Source organism: Doryrhamphus excisus, linkage group LG1 (assembly GCF_037039965.1).
Source record: "Doryrhamphus excisus strain RoL-2023G ecotype Guam linkage group LG1, RoL_Dexc_Guam_v1.1, whole genome shotgun sequence".
NCBI classification, from domain to species: Eukaryota; Metazoa; Chordata; class Actinopteri; order Syngnathiformes; family Syngnathidae; genus Doryrhamphus; species Doryrhamphus excisus.
In genome coordinates, this window is record NC_136357.1 from 10060844 (window position 1) to 10088605 (window position 27762).

At 41.9% G+C, this 27762-nt stretch overlaps 1 protein-coding gene across 1 annotated transcript; it reads right to left on the minus strand.

Moving 5' to 3' along the window:
* Positions 1 to 27151, minus strand: otogl (otogelin-like). Its single transcript, XM_058075542.2, has 58 exons — positions 27073 to 27151; positions 26857 to 26899; positions 25474 to 25519; positions 25236 to 25308; positions 25071 to 25163; positions 23768 to 23922; positions 23586 to 23707; positions 23313 to 23518; positions 23036 to 23160; positions 22707 to 22813; positions 22509 to 22615; positions 22300 to 22425; positions 21984 to 22092; positions 21879 to 21925; positions 21663 to 21808; positions 21457 to 21583; positions 21203 to 21380; positions 21015 to 21139; positions 20100 to 20309; positions 19705 to 19873; positions 19201 to 19275; positions 19052 to 19095; positions 18681 to 18846; positions 18189 to 18296; positions 17810 to 17948; positions 16492 to 16626; positions 16264 to 16410; positions 15257 to 15376; positions 15029 to 15145; positions 12698 to 12854; positions 12604 to 12630; positions 12344 to 12523; positions 11001 to 11279; positions 10708 to 10825; positions 10525 to 10604; positions 8797 to 9398; positions 8292 to 8469; positions 8073 to 8215; positions 7988 to 8011; positions 7814 to 7906; positions 7548 to 7737; positions 7252 to 7469; positions 6856 to 6997; positions 6590 to 6775; positions 6295 to 6507; positions 6113 to 6217; positions 5931 to 6038; positions 5746 to 5847; positions 5241 to 5345; positions 5117 to 5157; positions 4990 to 5053; positions 4663 to 4841; positions 4468 to 4572; positions 4280 to 4399; positions 1903 to 1948; positions 1374 to 1445; positions 459 to 538; positions 1 to 384 (listed from the first exon to the last, which is right to left on the minus strand). Exons 1-58 carry the CDS (start codon positions 27149 to 27151, stop codon positions 184 to 186), a joined length of 7602 nt encoding a protein of 2533 aa, XP_057931525.2. The 3' UTR covers positions 1 to 183.
* Positions 27152 to 27762: the final 611 nt, after the last annotated feature.

A 27762-nucleotide genomic window follows, 5' to 3' on the forward strand; every position in this document is an offset into this window, starting at 1 on the left:
ACCTATGAGCTTAAACACATGTATCTAAATAGGCTGAACATTAACAATATTTATGGTCAAAATGATCAGTTGTCAACATTAAGTAGAAGATGACATAGATAAAAATTGATGTAAATCGTCACAATCAATTTCACAATCAATTGTTAACACTCCAATCCCAAATGTCTCCTGTGGACCGTCCAGTCAGTTCCATTGACAGGTACAGTCCAAGGGCTCCTGAAAGTGATACTGCACACTCGTAGCGTTGCGTGTGCAATACAATGTGACTAAGCGGGACTGCAGTTCGCTCTCACGGCAGCACTTGCAGAACCTGGCATGACTGTTAATGTTGAAGTTGAAGATGGTAGCGGACGGACATTTGCCATCACAAGAGAAGACGGTCACCTGTAACAAGGCGTGGTATGTACTGTATGACTGCTCATATGTATGTACAGTTCAATATGGGAGTGTTATCTCACTGGTGTGTTGCTCCTGCAGTCATCCTTGCGTATGGTAGTCCGGATGACCACTCGCTTACATGTCTTACCGTCTTCTTTACCTGTACTCAGATTGAACGACAACATGTGGATGAATCAAACATGTATACAGTATCATTACAAACACATCCTTGCAGGTCTGACCTATATAAGGAAAAACAACACAAGAGCTTAATCAAAAAGTGTAGATTTTGTGTATTATTTTGCTAATACAACAATATGATATATAATGTTTGTATACACTCTTAAAAATGCTGGGTTAAAAACAACCCAATATGGGTTGTTTGCCAACCTCGGGCTGGTTAAATATTGGACCAACCTTGCGTTGGGTTATTTTAACCCAACAATTGGGTTGTTCATATGACCCAATGCTGGGTTCATATTTACTACACTGCTGGGTTATTTCAACCCACCAAGTTGGGTTGCCAATATACCATATATATAAATATATATATATATTTTTTTATTTTAACATAATGGAAATCACAACCTAGCAGCAAATAACTGCACCCAACAGAGATAACCCAGCGAATTGGGTTCTCAGAATACCCAATTCAATAAAAAAATACCCAATTAAATGACCCAACAGGCTCAACCCAGCGGTTGGGTCAAAAAAAAACAACCCAGCATTTTTGAGAGTGTATTTATTATAGAATGAGCTGGCGCTTTGTTGCCCAGCAGCAGGCATCTGTTATAGTTGGGTGCAGAAATCAGACTTTTTATTGGCTTCTGGCCCCGACTTGAATGTGAATGGGGATTGAATGTGTATGACCGCTAGTATGGGTATAATTGGCATTTATTTAAAACAACACTATCAAGCGAAACAATGAAATATTCAGACATCCAAACACAACAGTTAGACCAAAGATTTACTGAGAAGGTACAAAGTGGAGGTACCTGTGTCACAATTAGTACTACCAGTGGGGGTTACGGGATTAACGGTAAATGGTAAAACACCCGCTCCAGCACCTGGTTGCATCGTCAGGACAGCAAAGAGCACCAGGAGAACACAACAATTGTTACAAAAAAATGCAACATTCAACATTGCAAAGACACAGAGAGGAAGCCACCCTGCATGCACACCTCACCAAATCCCAAACCCCTGCACCAGCTCACATCTTCACCGTGGAGCAACTGCAAGGTCAAAGCAGGCAAGCGGGTGAGACTGCAGAAACAATTAACATCAAATCACCTGGCGAGCACAAATTCAATACTGATCCAGACACTATTTTAATTTCTACTTCTCCGATTCAGAGGCAAAGCCACGAGTCGTGTGAAAGCATCGTGGTTGCTCTCCAACCTCTACCACAGGCCATACCCCCAACAATCCAGCCAATAACCTCGTCCACTGCCAGGCAACAAGGCGCTCACCCGCAATGCTGGCTGAAAGCATGAACACCAGCATTCTAAAAAGGAGAGGACTCACATGTGTTGCAGCAGCCGTCTACATAACTTTGAACCACACCGCCATTCTGGAAAGAGAGAAGAATACTACCTTGTAAAATAATCTTTGGTTTGAAGGAAGAGGATGGCAACAGGAGGACTACTGCAACAATATGTTTTAACAAGGATACAAAAATACTGCCATACAGCAGAACGGCGCCAGGATGATAAGGCATCGTCAAAGGAGTGAAAAATATATGTGAGTGACTTTATAATTTCTTGTGTCGAACCTGTAGGTTGACGACTAAAATTCAATTGAAGGTGTTGAGAGTGTTTAAACAAGAGAGAAATATAGCAAAATGTACATGTACAACATATATATTAATTGTAAAAAAAAATATTGTTTAGCTACTTTGCAGATTTGACTTATTGCAGGCCATTTTGGGAAACTACTGTAAAGTCTCGTTATATCGATATTCTCGGGAGTCGGAAAAAATACCGATATAACCGGACTATCCATATATCCGATCCTGCGCCGAACTGCATTAAAAGTGGGCAATAATGCACTCGACATTGTTCTATAGTATAGAACAATGTCGAGCAACTTAAATTTCAATACCAAAAAAGAACACGGCGAATGGCTGCTTCCAGTCAACTTTATTTTTCACACTTCCACCACCAGAGTACAGCACACACAGCGATTCCCGCACTTCCTGGTTCACAGGTCATGCTCAACCCGCCCCACATAGCTGGCCAAACACATGCCTGCAACAGAAGAACCAACTGTGCGGGAATCGGTGTGTGTGCTGCGCTCTGGTGGTGGAAGTGTGAAAAATAAAGTTGACTGGAAGCAGCCGTTCGCCCTGTTCTTTTTTGGTATTGAAATCCTTAAGCAAAGATTGATTTAAGCTGCTTTTGTATCGATATAAGCAGACCAAATTGGCTGGCGGGAGATGAAAAGGGCATCGTAGTAACCGGATTATCATAATAACCGGATATCGTACTAACGGAACTAATTATATCATAAAAGACATTTGCTGGGAAATGAAAATAGTATCGTAATAAGTAGTAATTCGTTATAACCGATATCGATATAACGAGACTTTACTGTATCTCCCGCGATAAATGAGGGAACACTATATATGGACAAAAATATCAAACTCTTTAAACACCTTTGGAGCAGAGGTGGCGAGTAAGTAGGCACTCTGACCTCTGACCTAACAACTGAGTCCAAAAATTATTTGATATTAACCAAGCTTGTTTGCTGTCATCATTTTTATCCTGAGGACTGGGGAATGAGAGTGGACATTGTAAGTGTTGTTGATGTTTTTATGTTGCTGTTGTTAATGGGAGAAGCGTAAGATCCCGGGCTAAATCAGTGTGTCTAGGGAAGACGTTTCGGTAATATTTTAAATCATCAAAATATGGCAAGACACTGTATTACATGTTCTGATCAATTTGCTTTTTAATGCATGATCACAGCATGTGCTATATATCAGACAATAAAATGTTGTTTTTTTTTTAAGAGGGCTTTATAGCCGAAATAGGTACAGTACCTCCCAATGATGTGCATTGTTAGCTAGCTCATAATAACTTGTTTTCTCTTTTTAGAATGCACAGAAAAGGGAAAGTTTTGTGGATGATTGTGGCAAAATTCCAACAAAAGTGCAGTTTTCGTTTCGAGGTACTTTTGGAGTGTGTGTGATGTTTTATTGATGGTCTGATATTGTTGTCAGAATGGCTGCTGTTTATTTAGTAAATAGCATCTGACTGTTCTCATGGCTAATTTACACATGCTGATTTAAGATCACAGTTTGATACTTGTTATACACTACTGATCAAAATTTTAAGACCAGTTGAAAAATGTTTTGCACTGTTGGATCTTAAGGAAATTCGAAGAAGAGGTACAGAATCCAAAAAGAAAAATGGGAGTCAAACAAAAACAGCCATTCAAGTGAAATTATATGATCAAAGGGAGGGCAGAGGGCATCCACTGTCTGGAATTGATGCCAATTTTTGTAAACTCTCCTTGCCATCAATCCCCAAATGTTCTCAAATGGATTTAGATAAGGGGAACATTCAGGATAGTCCATAAGAGCGCTTTTGAGGTGGAAAAGCGCTATACAAGTGTAAGACCATTTACCATGAAAAGACCATTTCATGAACAGCCTATTTTGGTAACACTTTATAATAAGGTACACAAAATTACAGCAGTTAACAAAGCTCTATTTAGAACCCCCTTAAGATACAACAGTGCAAAATGTAAATTTTTGTATTTTTAACTGGTCTTAACATTTTTCAACAGGTATTTGCTATAATTCAGTTTTTATGCTTATCAAATGGAGACATTGAGTTGAGTCACAGTTAAAATGCAGCCCTGTGGGAAACTGCATTTTTTCTTTTCTTTCCTCGGTCCTGACCTGAGTGCACTCGGTGTCATTGAAAGGTGGGCAAACCACACCGGAGGCCAGCAACATGGCTCCCACTGCTGTTTCGACACAGTCATAACGGGTACAGTTTTCCACCCAAGAGCTTCCCACCTGCAAACGCCATCAAATCATTTTGAGTCTAAAAATCCTTCATTTGTTGGGTGTGCACTTGCTCTTACAGCAACAAGTTCTGTTGTGCCGTTGTCATAGGTGAAGGTGCAGGAAATATTTTTACAGGAACCGCAGCACACCTCAGGGTCAGTGGATGGTACATACGCTTGGTTCTGTTATGACAAACACAAACACAATTTTAGGTGGTAAATTACCGAAAAAGATTGTTGTATCACAATGCACTGAATAGTGTGGATACATACAGGCCCACATTGTTGGGAGCAGTTCACCGAGGTCATCCTTATGGCATGGAAGCCAGTAATTGGATCTTTGTGATGCAGACAGTGGACAGTGTAACACAGCTCTGCCTCAAAATACTGAATGAGCGATTGGCCTGGCCCAAGCACTGTCAACCCTTGGAAAACACACACCTCTGTTTTCTCTAAGCCAAACACACAAAAGGATGTCATCAATAATTATAGCATACAGTGAACATGGAATATACTGTACATATGGGACGGAATTAGGGTACTTAGGGCCCATAATGGGCTGGCACCAAGTGTGTGTTTTCATGCTTGCATTCCACATACGGCATGCGTGTTGAGGACAGCCACAGTCATTGCCGCTGCCTGGGACCTCCAATAGAACCTCCCCCTGCAAGATGCTAATTAATCCCATTCTGTACTTTTTCACATTGTCTAAACCCTGCTTACTTACAAGCTGACATGTTGGGAGAGCACTATCCTCACATTGGCATTCTGGAAGTAACAGAAGAGAACCATGTGTGTGTGTTATTTATGCATATACATTAAAAAGTCTGTGTGTGTGTGTGTGTGTGTACCACAGTGTTGCTGTGGACAGCACTGGCCAGGTGGAGTAGTTTGGACCAAAGTAAGACCAGATGCACAACTCACGGATGATTCAGGACACTTGTTCACATCACACACTATAACACACATGGGGAAAGAGGTACAACAAGAGCAACAAGAAACATGCAAGCAATATGTACCTGCAAAATCAGTGATGGAACAGCTGGGAGGTTTATTCTAAAAAAATGTAGGATGTACAGCAGAATTGAACCCTGGTCTCCTAGCTGTGAGGTCTGCGCGCTAACCACTAGACCGCCGTGTCGCATTTAATGTATTTTAGTATACATTTTTGATTTACGATAAATACAGTATGTGGATTGTTCTAAATCTTAATTGGAATATCACTGTAATAATAATATTGCCCCTCTACTCATTATGAAACATCTATTTTAATTTTGACACATTTTGACACACAAAGAATTAAAACAATATGTATATTGTTATGTCTTTGTTATTGTATGCCAATACAGTGCTCACCACAATGATACTGCGGACAGCAGCTATTGGTGGTGTTTAGGTCCACAGCCAGGACCTCTCCATGTGAGCAAGTTGGAACAGGCTCAATGCATGACTCACACACTGCACAGAGAAACCATAGAAGACTCACAACACTCTATATAGTTGATGGAGGTTTTAATGGCAAACTGTCTGAACAAACTTACCACAGAGGTAAGAATAGCAGCACAGTTTCCCACCTCGGATCTCCGCTAAAAATTGGTCTACCCTACAGTCGGGGGTAGGTGCATGGGGACATGCTGTGGGGTCACACTCTGGAGAAGTGTTAAAGGCAAAAAGTTGAGGGCAAGCTGAAACAGGACATTTGGGGAATGACGCTTGAACGCACCACATCTGTATTCTGGGCAGCAGGACAGGCTACTGTAACCCATCACCAGTCTGTCCCCATCATCACAAGTTGGGGCTTCACTGTCACAGATGGTCATGTTGCAATCTAAAAAGCATTACAATACTGTAGATAGCGACAGTTTTGTTTGGCCGTCTAGATGTTCTCAGAGCACTTGAACTCACCGCAGATCTTCTTCGGGCAGCAGGTTCCTTCCTCCAGCACATCCAGCACATACTCCCCCTGTCTCTCACACAGTGGGGTTGGAACAAAGCTGCAGTCAGGTTCCACAGTCACCACAGAGCCATTGTCCATACATTTGTACAGACAGCAGCCATGAGTGGAGGCATTCCACACTTCGCCAGGGGCCCGAGGGTTACCTTCATTATCTGTGCAAGCTACAGAACTCAGAGTCAAGCTAATTCACAGACACAACAGAAAGATGACAGAAAGTGTTTTTTTCATTTCAATGCAAATCACCACACTGATCCTCTGTCACACAGCGAGCAGAGTCTACACGATGCAAGATGGTTCCACTGCGGCACACACACTCCTCCCTGATGAGGGGACAGGTTGTGTCGTCATAGTAGTCTCTGTTCAAACACGTTAGGCTTGCGCAGGTGCTCACACACGGCTTGTACTCCTTCCCTGTGGGACACCTTAGCGCTGTGATGAGATATGATGAGATATGAAGGGCTTAGATAATGCATGGGCAAAAGTAAATACATCTGTATGTGTTTCTTTACGGCAGAAGTTGTGTTGCCTCCAGCTGATGCACACTTGATGTGTGTAGCAGATGGCCACGTACGCTGCCAGGAAGTCACATTGGTGGTCCTTGTAGTGGAGGTCCCCTGCCCACATTATGTCACAGAACTGATCTGGAGGCACCTGCAAACACAGAAAACCTTTTTTTTTTGACATTTTTTTTGTGTGGACATTTCAACATTTCTCAAACCCCCAAAATACTGTATATTTTATGGTACATTTGAGATTGCTATGATACTATATTGTCATATATTAAACAAACTGGGGCTGACTATGATGTGCTGCAATATAGTAATCAGCACTGTGGTCTTCTTTATATTGGAATGCCATATATATACATTGCTGTATGTTGTGATTTAATGTACAAAAAAAAACACCTTGCTATGACACGGTGTGAAGGCTCTCTGGTAGAGCATGTAGAGACAGATGGAGCAGTCCCCGATGGTGCAGTTGTCTCCCACCCTGCGAGTGTGGTCAGCTTCATCCGGTGTGGGAACCCTCCAAGCTTGCAGGAGGAGCATCATGTCGCCCACTTCTTTGACCACTGTGCCATTGGGCAACCTCAAGTCGTTTTCAGGGTTACCGTCACAATAACCTATCATGACGGGTAGACACATGGCTACCTGTATGTTCTCAATCCAAATGTCGGACGGGAGGGACCGCTCACACTCACCACACAAGCCCCCAGTGGGCACAGACGTCACGTTGGGGGTGATATACTGCAACACTATAATCCCCGTGCTGTGATACCACTGTATACTGACATGGCCAGGTGTGCTGATGCGATACATTGTGCCAGTATCATCTATATGAAGAGAATGGCGGGAGAACGGCAGCCTGGTTGTACTGTGGTTGACTGTCACCTATAAGCACAAAAGGATATTGCAAATGAAGAAGCTACGTATATTTTTGTCAGTAAATCGGGTGAAGGACAAGCACCTTTCGATCCAGTCGATTAATATTGATATTGTCTGAATGGGTGGTAATGTTTAATTTTTTTAAACACAGTCCAGATGTTCCACCTGTTGGACTCTGTGGAAAGATATAAACATATAAACAAAACACAGTTATGGATGATGCTGTTTAAATGCAAAAGCGGTCTTGAATACTCACAGGTCTTCTGATTGAGTTTACACTCTGCAAAGACAACAAGAATTAACCAAAAAAAAAAGACATTGTTTCATCCAATAATACCTACCTGGCTGGTTGGACATTTGTCTACAGTGCCAATGATCGTCTCTGTGGGCAGCTTAACCAGGATGTAGGAGCCGTTATCGTACAAGGCCACGTTATTGCCATCAAATGTGATCACACGCAGATCAGACATTATGGTGCAGCGACCTACCAAAAAAAATATCCTAATCATATAATAATCATAGAATTCATATATACTCTTTATATAATATATAATACTTACAAGGGCACTGCCATTGTGGACAGCAAGGGTCCGTGTTGATGAGGATGGGGAGTCCCAGCAGACTACATTGAGGACGGGTAGTACTGAATCGGCAATGCAGGGATGCGTTGTAAAGCAGGAGCTGCCCATTGAAACAGATGAGCTCTGCACACTCATCAATACGGTAGACATATGGAGGCTACAAAAAAATAGAGCGTTAAAGTTGTATTGACAATTGGCCCTTATGAACATTATTGTACAGCCTGACGGTACAAGAATGAAATCCAATACAAGAAGTACAATGTGGCCTTTATAAAGATAATACAGCTCAGTCTGGATGGTATTGATTTAACTATACTATATTTATTGTTTGCAGTGGTGCAGAACTCCATAATGTGTTTTCTCAGTTACTTCTCTGTGTGATGTAGCCATCCAACTAGAACGGCTTTAATAAACATACAGTGCCAATCAACTAAAAAAGGTCACTAAAACTATTTCCAGGCAGTTAATGCGTCTTTATGCTTACAGTACAGGGAGTAGTGACCATGGGAACTGGAGATGTGGCTGGCTCCTCCTCTTTAGTTGTTGAGATGTCTGGACTCGTTAAGATTCGTCTCGTTATGGGCTGAGTGGTTGTGTGCATTGGTGGCGAGGTTGCCACAGCAACAGTTGAGGTTTCCGCTGGGGTGATTGTGGTCGTGACGGCAGGCGGAGGTTTAGGAGGGGCTGTCATTTTTGTTGTGGTATCTGAAGGTGCTGTTGAGATTATAGGGACTCTTGGCGTTGATGGTGTGATGGCAGTGGTGGAAGGAGGAAGTGAAGGGGTTGAAGGAGTGGGAGCAGCAGTTGAAGGTTTTAGGGTGGGGACAGATGCTGTCATGGTGATTGTAGCGGTGGTCGTGGGAATTGTAGTGGCAGGGGTAGCATGAGATGTACTGAAAGTAGTGGCAATGGTTGTTGACCTCATTGTGGTGGTGTAGGGCGTGATCACTGTTGTTGTGCTTGCCATGGTTGTGGCAGTCGTAGGCCTTGTTCTAGTGGTCGGTGGCGGTGTTGTTGTCGGGGATGTTGTTATGTTGAGTTGTGTCACAAATGGAAAAGTGGTTGGTCCTGTTGGAAGGATCACACCTAAAAAAATACATTGAGAAAATTCAGCTATTATCAAACTAACAAAGTCACACAAGTTGACATCACATGAGATCTCAGCCGATCTTACAGTGATAACTTTTGCAGGATTTGTTTTTTGATTAAAAAAATGCCACAAATATAACTCTGTTTTCAGACACTGTCGGTTATCTAATGGACAAACAGTGGGCCTAACAAAACAGATGAGTGCCCCAAAAAAGCATTCCCGCATTGGTGACTCAGTCTCTGGGAAAAATTGACAGGGGTTCTTATAGAATTGGGACACTATATACGGATTCTGGCCATATAATTATTTAATCATCTTTAATAATCTTTAATAATTTATGAGAAAACTTAGGTCATTCAACATCAGTAACAATACACTTGTATCGTTACACTTGAACTATATTAGGAAAACAGGAAGTGAACAAATGTAACAGTTACTGATTGTAAAAGTACCAGATGGAGGGGTAGGATTTAATAAGCTTTGCTTCTTCCTACTCCTTTTGGACATGTGAAACTGTGAACTGATTATGTGATGCACTCAATTGTAATCTGATGCATGTTCAAATGAAATAAAACCATTACCATTACTTGTTGTTGATTTCCAAATCAATTATTTGGAAATTAATAGAATCCAGTCTTATGGTCAACACGGCTTCCTGGTGCAACTCACTGACAACATAAAAACGTACAACAACACATTCCCCAAAAAACAAAACAGGCCAGTAAAATAATTATATGCCCGCAAACCCACCTCAGGCCGTTGTTTGAAAGTCACAAACATTTATCACTGCGATCATCACTTTAAACAAATGCAAATGAATACAAATAGTCTTTATCCATCCAGGAGAACTGCTGCATCTTTTTAAATTTGGTGTCAATGTTTATATCGATCTATCTGTTTGTCATAGAACGCACACAGAATGATGAACAACGGAAGAAGCACACCTTATTTAATCTTAACCGCCATCCGTTTTTCACATCTATTGCAGTACATTTATTCACTTCCAATGTAACAATGTTAAAATACAACTTGGAACATTATTATACAGCCAATAAAGGTATCCACTAGCTTGGAAAATATTCAATTTTGGAGGTATTGCTGTATATAATCACCGGTACTCACAATCCTCCATGTAGACACATCTGTTAGTGACTTCATCGAGTACCATGTTCTTTGGACATCGTGGGAAGCAGCCCTCTACGCTGTAATGCACACAACATATGAAAACATTTGTAAAAGGATAATATTAGAGTATGTGTGTGTGTGTGTGTCATGCGGGGGCTGCCAGGAAGCAGGGGCTCTTACAAAGGCAGAAACTGGCAGCGTGTAGCATCTGGGTCACTGCATGTGCGCACGCAAGGGCTGGCACAGGCCTGATAGCGCCACTCACACATCATACGGTAGGGGATGGTGAAATGAGTCTCTGCATATGGAGAGAATCGATTTGACTGGTGTTAATGCATATACGTACACTATTAATGCAAATGGTAGAGTACAGTACACCTGATGATGTAGAATATTAAATTGTACAGCTCGGTAGAAATGGAGTTTGTGCGTACTATATGTTTAATATATACTATGTGTTTTTTGTTCCGGACCTTCTAGTATGAAGCTACTGCTGGCTTTGAAGCCAGTGGAGGTGTCGTATCTCAGAGCTCGTGCTGCAGTGCGTGTCAGTGTCACAAAGATTCCAGGTTGGCTGGCGACTTCGAATGAGGTGTGACCAGGCAGAAACAACCCCTGATGCAGTATAAACGTCGCTCTACGTTGAAACTCCTCCCCTTGTCTCCAGCGCTCCAGCTGGAGACATCTCTTTCCTGCCACCACGAGGAAATAGTTTGGTCTCTCTGCAGACTCTAGGGACACCACAGGGATGCCTGGAGAAATAGAAAAGAAATAACAGCCTATTATAGCACACTGTACAGTTGAAACTTTAAGGATCAACCTCGCTGAGACATACAGACAAACACATTCCCACATATGGACAATTTAGAGTCTCCAGTTAGCCTAGCATGAATGTTTGGCATACAGAGACATACCAAGGTTAGTGAACTCATATTGCATATAATGTTAAGTTGTTTTTATTTTTTCTTTGCCTTGTTTGGATTTTTGTGATGCCACCAAAATAGGCTACGAGTAACGGAAAAGAAGAAAAATGATGACCGTATCGATGAATGTATTGCAATGTGGCATGGAAATTCACATGTCTCTGTCCTGGCTGCTCAGTACAACAAGGCTATGCAATAATAATAATAATAATAAAAGAAGAATGAAACCCAGAAGGGCGGCACGGCGGTCTAGTGGTTAGCGCGCAGACCAGGGTTCAATTCCACCCTGGGCCATCTCTGTGTGGAGTTTGCATGTTCTCCCCGTGCATGCGTGGGTTTTCTCCGGGTACTCCGGTTTCCTCCCACATTCCAAAAACATGCTAGGTTAATTGGTGACTCCAAATTGTCCATAGGTATGAATGTGAGTGTGAATGGTTGTTTGTCTATATGTGCCCTGTGATTGGCTGGCGACCAGTCCAGGGTGTACCCCGCCTCTCACCCGAAGACAGCTGGGATAGCACCCCCTGCGACCCTCGGGAGGAAAAGCGGTAGAAAATGAATGAATGAATAAATGAAACCCAGAATGTGAGTTGTGTGATGAATTCAGGTAAACACGTCACTACTGTCATTTGTTGATGTTATTAATCTTGTTATATATTATGTGATTAATATTCACTGTCTTTAAGGGAAGTAACTCACCACCTAATCAATGCTCTTCCTTCTTTTCACGTTGTTATCACGGGTAGTTGAGAACTCAATTTATTTTTTTTTATTCATGCTATTACCCATGCTGATTGACATATGTTTACACTTATGTGACAGTTAAGCATCTTAAAACGGTACTTTAAACATAAAGTTTTTATGATGTAGTGATGGTTTGTAATTATACATACGTGATGTTTTGTTCCTCTGGAGTCCTGCTGTGACCATAAAGTTGAAGAGTAGTCCAGTGGCAGGAAAATGTCCTGAACTGTCTCTCAGCAGAGGAAATACTGAGCCACTTGTGCGATTGACTCCCATCATTGTGTTGCTATGGACAGCACTCAACAAGGAATACGGGCCATCGCCTAGCCCTGAGTTGCAAATAAGTGGACATGAGTGTGAGGGCAGAATCTAAGGGAAACACTTTCAATCACAGATATACTATGAATACCTTCATTGTAGTATTCACAATCCTGAGCTGAAATGAAGGATATATTTTAATTCATGTGTCAACACAACAGATAATCATCTGTGTGTGTACTTACGACACACAGAGGGTGATCTCCAGTGTATGGTGACCCCCTGCTGGCAACATTTGTGTGCATAGGCAGCGATGGATGTGCACAGACACTCACAGTCGCCCCCCCGGTCACAATTGCAAGTGTCCGTCAGGCAGTTTCTGTAGAACCAGGCCACATCCACCTGGAGGGTACACATGTCATGTAGAAAGGCACATACGGTATAACAAGAAAAAACATGGTCTACAATATTGCACTCGGTTTTGTTTCACAGTATTTTGCTGTTACGGGGATCCTTTGCAGTGGCCTATTTGTTTTCCTCTTTGGTTTGGCTCATTTCAATTACATTCTCAAAATAACATGGACAACCTTCTACACAACTTGGCAATTGTTCACTACTGAATTGAGTGTCTCATTCATTCCATCAAATGATTAAGTACTGGTAGCAAAGGGTATATGTGTGGATTTCATGGCCACAGCCAACTGCTAGACCATGGTTGACCCCACGGACTACCAAAGTTGCTCCGATCTCATCCGAGATTATGGTCTTAAAGATCTGATTGCTAAGTGTAAAACTATGTGACAGATGTTTGCCCATATGATGAGTCAGTTTAGATTTTTGACTGACAGTGTATTCATTGTGAAAATAAGAAATATAGACAGAAATATAGATAGAATATAGTCGGGGCCTGCAGCTTTCCGCACGTCAACCTTCCTCAGGACTCTCCACACTGCAGCGGCATCCAACTTGACTGCCTCTTCATCGGGGTGGGGGGTAGCCTTCCTCACAGGGTTGTTGTTCAGAGCCTCGAACCTTCCTAAGAAGTCATTTAGCTCATTGAGGAAGCTGATGTCATTCTGGCAGGGTGCAGGTGTGGCTTTGTAGCCAGTGACAGACTGGATGCCCTGCCACAGTTGTCTGGTGTTATATGTACCAAATATGTACCAAATGCAGAGAATATTTAGAGAAAAGTGTTTTTTAGAACTGAAATATACAATTGTATTAAGCAGGAATTGTGTAGTGTAGCAGAATTGGTTCAGGGGTTGGTGCAGGAGTTACATGTTGTTGCATGATCAGTGTGTCTCAAGTACCAGCTTTTTGTGTGTAAACTATTCCGAAAGGTACAGTGGTTGCTCAAAACAATTGTTCAATTGTCAAAATTAGTCAAGAATATACTGTAATACCATGGGTACTACATATGAATCTCACACACAATGGTAACACAAGGCCAAAGTGACAATGCATGATGAGGGCACAGACAATTTAAGAAGTTTAGTTCTGGCAGAGGTATGAGCATTTGTACGTAGGTGTCTGAACTATACTGAACCATCCACGGTTATTTTGCTGAAAGAACCAAGAGTTTATTGGCACCGTAATCTGCCTATTTCAGGAAATAAGCCAAAGCAATTGAGAAGGGTCTTGGCTTTATAAATGTAATTTCTATTTCAAGAAATGAACCAAACCAATGGGGAAAAACTCCAAATTACATGAGAAGTTACATGGGACTAAACAAAGCTTTGGTTTGGGGGTGAGTAGTTGTCAATAATTCAGACTAGGATTCAGGACAAAGAATTGTGGGTCGAGCTCTGATGTAGGAAGGGGATCGGATGACCACTACGTCAGACAGGCAATAAGCATCAACAAGTTCAATTGGCTGCATTTGGATGCCCATTCCGTATACATACAATAGTACCAAAATTACTTCAATAACCAAAGGTTATTTTAGTGAATTAAAGCTGTCCACTATCACTGTCCACGTTTTCGCTTGATGCTCATGTACAGTCCTTTATCAATTATTGTCAAATAAACATACACACATTCATTCATTCATTCTTTTTCTACCGCTTTTTCCTCACGAGGGTCGCGGGGGGTGCTGGAGCCCATCCCAGCTGTCTTCGGGCGAGAGGCGGGGTACACCCTGGACTGATCGCCAGCCAATCACAGGGCACATATAGACAAACTACCATTCACACTCACATTCATACCTATGGACAATTTGGAGTCGCCAATTAACCTAGCATGTTTTTGGAATGTGGGAGGAAACCGGAGTACCCGGAGAAAACCCACACTTACATGCAAACTCCACACAGAGATGCCCGAGGGTGGAACATACACACAATCCCTATGAATTAGATTTGCCTGCTAGGGTCAACCGGCTATGCCTGTGCACAAATATATGACTCCATCTACTGGCCACACAACTTTATAACATGCAAGTAAGTGTGACAAATGGACACTACCTGTATGTGAACAAAATGTGCTACTTTCATTTAATTTACATGGACCAATCATTCCACTGTGTGTGTGTGTGTGTGTGTGTGTGTGTGTGTGTGTGTGTGTGTGTGTGTACCACTCACCACATTATGACAAGGTGCAAAAACCTCACTGTACAGGCGTGCACATTCTCTCTTAGCGTACGGCTGTCTCCCCAAGTCGGCTTCACATGGTCTCTCCACTATATAGTCACTTTGACACTAAAACAAACAAACCCACAAAATACATGTGAGTAAGTTAAAAAATACTTTTTTGTTAAAAAAAATACATTTTAATAGGTATAACATAATATAAAAAAAGGGGTTTTTTACCTGCCCCAGTGTCCAGCTGTCTCCAAAAGTCTGTGCATTGTTGACTTCCATGTGGCTCGATGTGGTCATATCATTCACTGTCACACCATCAAAATTTCCACATAGCCCACTGAGAAGACCCTGAAGAAAAACATTCTCAATTGAAGCATATATCTAATACTCTATAACTGATGGAATGCTCCAGATCAGTGGGGTCCAAAGTGAGGCCTGGGGGCCTTTTAACTGGCTGGCAGAGCATTCTAAAAATATAATTTAAAAACGGAAAAAAACAACCAATCACAGGGCAAATATTATGACCATAAAATCATAATAACTGAACACGTTTAATATGAAAGATTAGAATTTGTCAATTTTGTAAAGAGTGAAACAAAACAAATTATAAAATTTGAGGAAATTTGCTTGGGTAAAAGTCATAATATTAATGTTCATATTAATTCATAAAATGAATGAATGAATGGAGCCTATTACAGTTTACGTCACCAGCCACTCACAGATTATACAAAAAGTGTAAAAAAAGGTTAATACTAATAATACACGTTGTCATCAATAACACAAAGATGAGATTTATTTTTCTTTAAATATAAAAAATGTGTGTCACAGGTTAAGATCAGAAGAAAACCCCTGCTCTACAATCCTAAAAGTTACCAACATGCTTTCGAAAGTCAAACGTGTCTGAAATGGTCAGTAAATGTAAAAAAAAATAAAAAAAATAAAAAAATCATTGACAGCTGGGATAGGCTCCAACATGCCCGCAACTCTAGGGAGGATAAACGGTATAGAAAATGGATGGATGGATGTTGTTTTAGGAATATCTCCAACACACCTTCTTAGTCAGCTGAAAACATCAATAAACGGCAATAAATGTTCCATGTCACAATTTAATAAACACATACACACACAGATACACTATAACATTATCCACATAAACCTCCAAAAAGCCAAATGTTTCCCACAATGGTATATAAAAAGTATACTGTTTGAATTTGGACTGATTTAAAGCACCACACCTTCCACTGAGGTCCAATCCTGATGTGCACTGTTGTCTTGCGGTCCCAGAGGACAGTCAGATCCTGATTGGGGAAGTAGACCACAGTGTAGTAGCCTGCTTTCCACAGCTCAAACACGGATTCTCGACCCACCACAGTGGATGGGCTCTGCAGGCAACACAACAATCACGTTATAGTCACATAGCTCGTTGGCATTGAAAATAATAAATGTTTAGTATGTGTGTATACAGGGTTCCCAGAGTTGTCCATGAAGTAGATCTTGGTAAGTCCCACATGTATGACCAATGTTTTCATGCACACAATGCCACTCTCATAGCAGTCCTTATTTTGAGCAACAATGGACACTTCGGGTTCTCCTAAACTCTGTGCAAAGAAAGATGTTAATTATATTCACTTGTTAGGCGGAAAAATGGACATTTGATTGTACGTGGTCAGAAAGTACTTTACTGTAATTACACAGCTGGGACCCACTTGCTTATTCTATACAGGTCTGCATGGTGGTCTGCAAATCTGCTGGGTCTGAATTGCGACGCCTGTTCCACCGATTCTAATTCTATATCCCTGGGAGCACTGGAGCCTTGAGGTTTGAGGTGAACACTGGTTTCTTTGTCTTGCTAAAGCTTTGACTAGCATTACCAGGGGACTAACAAAGAAGTACACACATACACACACCTTTACCTGCTCTGACTAAAACGTCTGAAACACACTTAGCTGTTCCTACCTTGATCAAAATGAGTATCACATATATACATACACTGATACATTTTATCAAACAGCATGCATTGAGACATTTTAATCAACTGATAATCAGTTTTCATATTGTCATATTTGTTAAGTACGCTTCCATGGGGATGGGTCACAGTCTTCTCCGACTGGGATCTATTTCTTCCCCCCCTCACTCTTTCTCTCAATGAACCACAGCTGCCCAGTAACGGTAGCACTCATGCAGTACCAACTTGTGTTGCCTGCTATTCATTAATTCATTCATTTTCTACCACTTATCCTCACGAGAGTCGCAGGGGTGCTGGAGCTTATCCCAGCTGTCTTCTGGCGAGAGGCGGGGTACACCCTGGACTGGTCGCCAGCCAATCACAGGGCACATATAAACAAACAACCATTCACACTCACATTCATACCTATGGACAATTTGGAGTCGCCAATTAACCTAACATGTTTTTGGAATGTGGGAGGAAGCTGTAGTACCCGGAGAAAACCCACGCATGCACGGGGAGAACATGCAAACTCCACACAGAAATGGCCGAGGGTGGAATTGTACTCGGGTCTCCTAGCTGTGAGGCCTGCATGCTAACCGCTCTTCCCCTGTGCAGCCCTGTTGCCTGCTAGTGAACAATAATCGCTGTGTGTTGAGTCATTTTCAACAAATAGTAAATCTTTACCTCTGTACAGTTTGTTCACTGACTACACCTCTATCCAAATTTCAGCCAAGCTACAGTATAGTGTAATAAAAATGCTTGCTGAATGGGATACACTCGCCTTTGTGAGATACTATACAGTATGCATTGCAATGAAATCAACTGAAACTCACTTTCAGGAGGTAGACCTGACAGTCAGAGTGGTAGTCATACTCCAGGCCGTCAAAAGTGTGGTAATGTCTGTCACTGTAGACAGTACACACAGCTGGACATGGTGAATAGCTACAGTTAAAATAGCCACGGTGACACACACTGAGGAGATGGTGGCAGGTTGGGATGCATGTGAGAAAAATAAAGAGAAAACAGAAGCAAAAAAAACCAAAAAACAAAACAAAGAAAAACCAGACATGCAAGTTCAACGTTCCAAAATGTGTGTTGGCTGCTTGTTCCTAGTGAGTAACATCACATTGTATTAGCATGGGACACTTGTGTAATTTCACATCACATCTTAATCAAGTAAATGTCTTTTTATCATGCAGCAAGTGCACATACCATTTATAACAGGACGTTTCTACAGTTTCTCCAGGGAGATACTCCAGGCCAAGCCAGATGCAGGGACAGTTCTCTGGATAATAACACTCCCCATGGTGCAGCACAAGCCTTTAAATAGAAAATATCGTAAAGAGATGTGCATGTCTATTTCGCTATGCTGCAAATATGACAGATGATAAAATGATTACTCTATGAAGATATATCTTCATAATGATACAATATACAACACACTTTGTGCATTGTGGCTTTAATGAATTAGACTACTCTCTAATTACATCTTATCTTGCAGACAGCCTCCGGTTTCAGCCCTTTTGTGCTAAATCCACTTGCATACATTTGAAAATTAATCTCTTTAATGAGATCATTTGGTCAGTTTCATGCCAAAGATCTTAATTTGCACTGATGTACAGTACCTGTCAGGCAAAATGCAGCACCCAAAGAGGTGAAAACTTCAGGGAGAAATGAATAACAGAAAAAAAGAGCTTGTACTACCCGGGAGGGCACACACAGCCTGGAATGCACAGCGTGTTTGGCGGGCAGGTGATGTTCAACATGAGGTTGCGGCAGGTCGGTGCGCAAACCACGCCTCCTCTCTGCTCAGTGCAACTGTGGTACACTTTACCCGCTGGGCACTCCCCAGTATCTGTACTATCTGTGTCTACATAGCACATAAAACACAGGGAGATGCATGTAAATCAATGCCTGTGTCCTCTTCAACAACCAGAGCAAGGAGTCATGGGAAACAAGCTTGAGACTGGCATAATAAGCTTGATTTCAGCAAGAGGGACACAGTCTGAAACAGCACTTTGTTGTTAGAAGAAATAAGAACTGGACGAAGAGGTGGGGGGCGGGTGGGGGGTTACCTTTTTCCTTTGGCACACACTCTAGCTTCCCATTCCTGCACAGGCTGGTAAAGACAGGAAGGGTCAGAAATCAGTTTAAGTGCATTTTGACCATCATTCTTAAAAGAAAATGACTTTCTACTGTTCAGAACAGGCCGGCTGTGGCTCACCAGGGACCAGATGCGCTGAAGACAACCTCCCCTGGTTGTGACACACCAGCCATGGTGTAACAGTGGCACTGAGCTCTGCCAATGACATTTCTGCCATTAAATTTAATATGATAATGGTGGTTAATTCTTCCAAATGGCAGCTAATGACCATCATTCTGACAGTATTAGATAGTGAATATAGATGATGAACACACTGGTGTAAAAATAGCATGATGATACCCCAATAAATCATTTAAAAACTTTTTTTCCAAGTAATGTGACCTTCAGTACCAGTCAGAAGTTTGGACACAGTTGCTCTTTGTATTAAAACAGTTGTTGTAGAAGTTGCAATCAATTCAATGTCCTGAGAATTGACCTGGATGAATATGAATATTCACAATCATACTGCTAGTTCTTAGTTAAACAGGAGACACAGGGTAAGAGGAGACAGATTCAGAGAAGACAAAGAGTGATCAATTAAGATTTAAATAGCAAAAGGGAATCAAAATGGATGAAAAGTCTTACAGTCGCACGCATCGCTGACGAACGTCGTCATAGTAACTGCCATCAGGACATCCACACCCTTCCGCACAGTCCTCGGGGTTACACGTTTCCATGCTCGAAAGAGCACGACAGGACCGCCCGCAGGATGACACACATGAGTGGTACAGCATCCCTCCAAGGCACACCACTCCTGTATGTACACATCATACATCCATCCAACAATGCCCCTAATTATTAACTACAGTATATATTAGAAAAAAAGTGAAACTCCCAGCAACAGCTTAGATCCAGAAATATATGGCCTACTTTTTGCACACAAAAAAATCCCATAAGGCATGTCATCACAAGTTATCATTGCAATTATGCAAATATATTGTTTCATACAAACATACACACTTGCTCCTTACAACACTCACCACAGTCAGAGACATGTGCCCTGAATTGAATGTGAACGCCATGTTTGGAGCAGAGCAGAGTATAATGAGCCAGAGCGGTGCAGAGACAACTGTTCCCACATCGGCAAGCCTGGTAGCGACACTGCTGTTGGTAGATGTTCGGACTGATGTAGCCGTGACATGGCGCAAATACACTCCCGAGGAGCACCTCACACTGGGAGGCATATAATACTGCAACATAAGCATATACAAGAAACACGTTAAAGTCTACTTACAAGTGTCGACAATGTTGCAAAGACTTCCCAGAGCCTATCCCAGCTGTCTTCTGGCGAGAGGCGGGGTACACCCTGGACTGGTCGCCAGCCAATCACAGGGCACATATAGACAAACAACCATTCACACTCACATTCATACCTATGGACAATTTGGAGTCTCCAATTAATCTAGCATGTTTTTGGAATGTGGGAGGAAACCGGAGTACACAGGGAGAACATGCAAACTCTACACAAAGATGCCAGAGTGGGGGAATCGAACCCAGGGCTCCTAGCTGTGTGGCCACCACTCATCCACCGTGCCTCTCTTAAACATTCATTCATTCATTCATTTTCTACCGCTTTTCCTCAAGAGGGTCGCAGGGGTGCTGGAGCCTATCCCAGCTGTCTTCAGGCGAGAGGCGGGGTACACCCTGGACTGGTCGCCAGCCAATCACAGGGCACATATAGACAAACAACCATTCACACTCACATTCATACCTATGGACAATTTGGAGTCCATGTTTTTGGAATGTGGGAGGAAACTGGAGTTAACTTAAACATCACCTTCAAAATCAAGAATAACTACTAACATTTTTTTAATATCCAGAGAGATTTCATAGAAACAAACAAATTAAAAAACAAAATAATAAGAACAGCACAGTCCAGCTTGATGGATACTTACCATTCTGTAAGTTTATTTCACAAGGGTCAATAATGGGCAGGTTAACAGGAGCTGCACACGCTGAAGAAACCTTCCAAGCATTGGCATGAAGCTGCGGCGTTCCCTCTATCATACCTGCAGGAGATCTATACACAAATGTGCAATGAAAGACTTAATTTGTATCAGTGGTCAGTGCGTGAAAAGCTCACAGGAAGTCATCTCGAAGATTCCCATTCAAAGTTCCACAAAGGCCAAGCGTCAGTCCATGCCAGCGGCTGTCCAGCTGTAGATGGACTCGCCCTCCTCTGCCATCATAATGCAGCCTCAGCCCGATCCTTGCCTTCAGTTGGGTGTACACGGAGGTCAGCTTGCGCACATCCAATGCTTCTATACATTAGAAATAAGGGACGCGATTACTGCACTGTTAGCAGTATTTCAAACGAAAAGAGGCTTTAATAGCCACCGTCAAAATAGGGCAGGGCAGGTGCTGAATTGACGCCTATCATGATGCCACCTTCTCTGGTCAGAGTGATCTGGCGACTCACGTCTTCCTCCATCACTAGTGTCACGGATTGAATACACACCTCCTTCTGTCAACAGACACGACAAAAAGGCAGATTAAATAGTATCAAACACGTGTATGTGGTGTATATAGCACATGCGCAGCACCTCAGTACAGGTAGCGTACTGCATTGTGACGGTGAATCGGCTGCTGCCACGGCTCTTTGCGAGGACGTACTGGCAAGCTCCAGGCTGGAGAAACATTCTCCCGTCGAACGTGGTCACGAATATGTCGCCCACTACTGAACATTCCGCTGAGGTGGAATAAAAGAGGCATAAAGTGATGGATTCACTGCTTATTCTGGATAGCTTGGGTAACCTTACCTGTGCAGTTGTTATCAGTGCAGTTCCACACCCCGCCCATGCAAACACTAAAAAAAGAAATCAAGTCATTTACTTTGACAAGCTACACGACTGGAACACACTTACCAAACATTGCAACCCTGTTGAAGTGTGTGACCATGCACATATGATGTACCGTGGTAAACACATGGACACTGAGAAGCAGAGATGCATGTTCCATTTTGCAGGATGAGTCCTAATGGAAAAAGAATATAATGATCAAATATTTCATAAGAAGGGAGTGGAGTAGTGACCTACAAAACCTGAACTTGCAAAATGAATGTACTTAAATTAATAAATTGCTGTATTGTAGTTGTCCTGCTTTTTCATATAAAAACACCTCTGACTTTGATGCAAACTAACAAACAAACGGTTTATTTCCTAAGATGCATTTCCTCGCTACCGTCAGGACAATAGCATCCATCCAGGCAATGCAGATTGGTTCCGAGGCACTCCTTTTCAAAGGTGCAGGTAGGGGGGCAGCAGCTGATACAGTCTCTATAGACAAAGCTCTCCTCGCAGCCGTCATCTTCATACACAGAGAATTTCACAAAATGAGTAAGACTTTTTGCAGAAATGTTCCAAGACTTAACAGATGCAGATAATACTTACTGCAGGAAGGAAAACTATCCCTCCACTCCCTCACTGGATATCCCACATGAGAGCAGGCCCTTGTATACTCCACCAAGGTACGGCAAAATGTCTCCTCATCATCGGATCTGTGTTTGAAATGAATCATGTGGAACTGTTACTTTGCAAGCATACCAAAAATACATAAAAAACCCATCAAATTATTGAGGTTTGACTTACACACAGAGATCAGAAACACAGCTTGCCACAAATGGGTGGGGATCAATATTCTCATGACAGGACAGAAAGGGGAAGAAGAGAAGGGCACTGCATTTCTCGATGGCATCCTACAAACACCAAGCGAATAATGATGCAGACAAAGCTGTAAAGTAAGGCCACTCTGACTACCAAACACAATACAGTACACCTTGTTGAAATTAAGCATATATTCATCTACGAACATCAATGAACACATGCTGCAGGTAGAGTAGAGTAGGTAGCTAGATGGTTTACATAATCATGTTTGTGTTCAAGAGACCATCCGTACAGTGTGCCACTGTGGTTCTTACATCCATGTCAGATTCGGACTCGCACGGTCCACTGAAGTCAAGGTCCACTGAGGGACAGGCTCTTTCATAAGGCAGGTCCACCGCCCAACTGTTAGCAAACACCGCTGGCTCATTGGTCTGAATGCCTGAAATACCCAGTGGGGACACACAGTGCACAGACATAGTAAATAATGGCCACAGTAGCTTCATAGATGTATTGTGATTGTGTATTATGATAATAATTGATACAACTCGATGCCGATAAATGGGTTATAAGCGTGTGAGGAATTTGTCTTACCACGAGCAGTAGTAAGGTCATCGCCTGCGTTATGATTGAAATTCCCACACAAGCCACAAGGGGCACCCTGGTGCTCCTCGCTCATCTTCAAGTAGACACCCGAGGCTCCATCCCAGGCCAAAGAGAAGCCAAAAACACTTTTCACCAGCAAGTAATCAGCCAGTCGCTCAATAAAAACACCGCCGATTGTGTGAGGCAGACTGAGCCTGGTTTCGGACAAAGACAGAAGGTATTTTTAACGCTGAAAATCTTCTCTAGAATGGACTATTATACCTGCGTCCTCCCTGGTAGACATGGTATGAAGATATGTGGATCTCATCCTCATTTGGGAAAAGCAGACTGAGAGCTCTTGGACAGGAATATACACTCCCGTCGCACACACGGCTGTTGTGGATCTGAACACAACCAAACTGCTGAATGATGACCTTTCTTAGACTCGCTGTGCTTTCTCTTACCCAAACTGTGTACTGTGGTGTTGCAGAGTGGCAATCCTGAGCCAAAATATAGGAGCAGGTGCCAGGAAAGTAGAAGTATATTCCATCAAACGTCTCATAGTGGTGCTGACCCCACGACCTGCAGATCCCATCTCTATCTTGACCCTGGTTGGGTACTGATAAGTACACACATTTGGTGACGTAAATATTTAGATTGAAAATATAATACGTCTGTGTCATCATCTTATATTTAATGACAGAAATGTTTTTTTTTTTAATCAGAAGCCTCCTGGTTTAGGAAATCCCCACAGTTGACAATGCTGACATTCACAGGAGGTCGGTGAATGCAGTGAGTCATCTTATCTGCTTAGTGAAGAGCACATTATTATATAAGGTGATACTATTCATTTGGAAATGACATGGTGAAATATATGGTGATCAGAAACATATGCTGGCCACAGGACGCTATTACCCTTATCTTTAATATATATAATGTCCCAGTTCTTGCATGGCCAGCATACTGATCGGGCATGTATACGAGAGCATGTACCAGTTCCCACTGATATCCAGCAACTTTGCACAGTCACACATTTAGACAGATTTGTGGAGAATATTTGAGAGAAATTGTAATATTGTGTATCTGGAGTGAATTTTAGATCTTTAAGTTCATTGCATGAAAAATGGGAGCAAAAACAAAAGTGTTGCGTTTTTATTTCTGTTGAGTATACATATATATATATATATATATATATATATATATATATATATACATTTTCTATTATTCATTCATTCATTCATTTTCTACTGCTTTTTCCTCACGAGGGGCTGCTGGAGCCTATCAAGAGGCGGGGTACACCCTGGACTGGTCGCAAGCCAATCACAGGGCACATATAGACAAACAACCATTCACACTCACATTCATACCTATGGACAATTTGGAGTGGCCAATTAACCTAACATGTTTTTGGAATGTGGGAGGAAACCGGAGTACCCGGAGAAAACCCACGCATGCACGGGGAGAAACTCCACACAGAGATGGCCGAGGGTGGAATTGAACCCTGGTCTCCTAGCTGTTAGGTCTGCACGCTAACCACTAGACCGCTGTACTGCCCCATTTTCTATTAGAGTGATCAAAATAAATGAGGTCATTATATGGTCAGGAGTATTGAGACACCGAGCCCTTTCACCTTCAGTAAAAGCCGCACATTATGGCACTAAGGCAATTTATACTTTTGTTACTTATAAATGAAGGTTTCTTTTGACAGTGAAAAAGAAACAAATAACAATTCTGATAATACTATGTATGCCATCTTTCTGCACTTACTAAACTGACAGCGGTCTCCGAGGGCCTGGAACTGCGCGCAGTCACACACTCCATCCACCTGACACCAGCCACCATTAAGGCAGCTGCAAAATTCTAGGAGAAGAGCCCACAAATTAATAAAGTGGGCATCTGCATGACATGTTTCAAACAAGCACAAGTGTGTACCTGAAGAGGAGTCTCTGCCTGTGTAATTGTGCGAAACGCCACGTGACAAAGCCTTCTCCGAGAGCAGCGGAGTCTGCTAATTGACGGAATGCTGCTTTAAAAGCGTTAATAGCAGTTTAAATGCAATAGTGAGTGTGTCACATTCTCTACAAAGACAGCTTTGTGGGGCACTTGTGGTGTGTTTTGCGCATGTGGCTGCCCTGACCTCTTCTGGTTCTCTTAGGTGTAGTGTACCAACCTCTTCCCATAGGAGATCCCGTTTCCTTCTAAGCGCATTTGCTCGTCTAGACACACAAACACACACATTAGTCAGAAGTTGGAGTGGTGAGACGGAAGGCTTAAGCACACTTGCAATTGAGGTCCTCTTCAGTGAAGTGAATTCACACACAGAGAGGAAGATACTGTCTGTCACACAATCAAAAAGAGGAGCTCTTAACCCACGGTCCTTGAGTTGGAGTGGGTGAATTTTTGATTAAAATAGAGCCTTTTTTATTTTTTACATTGTATGGGATATTAATTGCTGGATAAATAAAGTACATTAAAGGGGTCTGTGACACAATAAAGGTCTATAACAGGGGTCTCAAACTCAATTTACTAGGGGGCCACTGGAGCTAGGGTCTGGGTGAGACTGGGCCGTATCAGGTTTTCCAAAAAAAAACCAAAAAAAAAACAAACGCATTTATTAAAACCAAAAAAATTTATAAAACTTCGCTTTGGTTCCAATTTTCTACAAGAAAAGCTCTGATAAAACATTCCACTGTTCTCAAATATCTTAATTTTTATTTTTCTACACAAAATAAGATGAAAAATAAATAAACAAATCAAGAATAAAGAAAATCATCAATCAATCAGTAATAAATAAATACATATAATAATAATAAAACGGCAAATAATAAAAACTTAAGAAACCACATATAGTTGGTGGGTAGACAAATTATTTTTTTCAGATTAAAATGAACAAAGCATTATTAGAGCCCTGTAGACATGACAAAACACGACTATAGTCACATTTATACTCTTTTTATTTACAACATATTGCGCAACTCCAGGGTCTTGAGACACATGCTAACTCGCAAACTAGAGAGCTAGCGACCTAAACGGTAGCCTTCAAGTTATTTCCTTTAAACTTAAATAGGCAAAAACTTACCACTTCCACACGGATAGGGAGGATAACTATTAACAGTTATTTAACCTTTAACATGAACATTGATGAAACGTAATAATTTTTTCTGGGTACATGATACCATACAGCATCCATATCAAACTTGCGCAGGCGCAGACATTAAACTTTCATATCAAGGCGGGGGCCTCAAACTAGTGTCCTGCGGGCCACATTTGGCCCGCGGGCCGTGTGTTTCAGACCCCTGGTCTATAACAAGTACTGTATACAGTATATGTAACCGTCACTGCATTTCATATTATTTTTAATAATACTGTAATACTAAAAAAAAAATATGATGTGTTACTAACATTTGAGCATCCTCATTTTGCTACAAAAGCTGCCTTAATATTCTAAGCACATTTCTGAAGGATGTAATTCCTTTTTTTTCACAATGATCTTGTACTGGATCTAATTTTATTGGATTTTTGTACAGTCCACTGAATGTTTCAGAATTCATACCTTTGTATTCTTGCTTCTGAACCTGAAGGTCGATTCTGGGCTCCTGTACATACCAGATGATCAGATTACCAGATAATTACATAGAATACCAGTCAGATTCCAGATACCAGCTATACCAGTTATATCTGCATCAGCTGAACAGTTTTGATGCCATATTAGCATCAATAGCATAGTAACGCTATTAGTTTGTGACATAAATATGTGTGTCTCACTTACCCTCCAGGAGAAAAAGAAGAAGGTGGGAGAGCGACAACAACATGACAACAACCCGTCTCAGTGTCAACATGAAACTCATTTCAGAGTCCGGTGCATATCACTGGTCTAAGGAGGGCATTTGGACCACACAGTGGCATCAGGTGGATGTCCAGGAGGGACGACTACCTAGTGGTGACGACACACAGTCCACTCCCACTCAGCCCAGGTAAAGTTCTCCGATACTTTTGCTGTGTGTGTATATTTTGGGTGACTGTTAAAGGAAATTGCACTTTTTTTTCCTTATCTGAGACATGAACACAAGTCTTTCTCTTTTATGTGCTTTCTCCAAAGGAATGAAAACATTAAAACTGCACATAATGGGATACACCTATAGCACTACAAAGAATGCTCCACAAACCTACAAGAAGGTTTTATGGTTTTATATGCATGCAGCGATCATCCAGTAACACATACATTCATGATAACATGTAATACCGTTGCCATATTTTGGTCCTTTAAGCATTACTGGAACCTTTTTTTTGTTTTTATATTTTCAGAACGCATAGAAAAGAGTAAGACATATGGGGCTTTAATTTCGTAGACCAGATGTAGACCCTCTACACCAGGGGTGGGCAAACTACGGCCCGGGGGCCACATGCGGCCCACCAAGCGTTTGAATCCGGCCGCCAGTTGCTTTCTAAGTATTTCAAC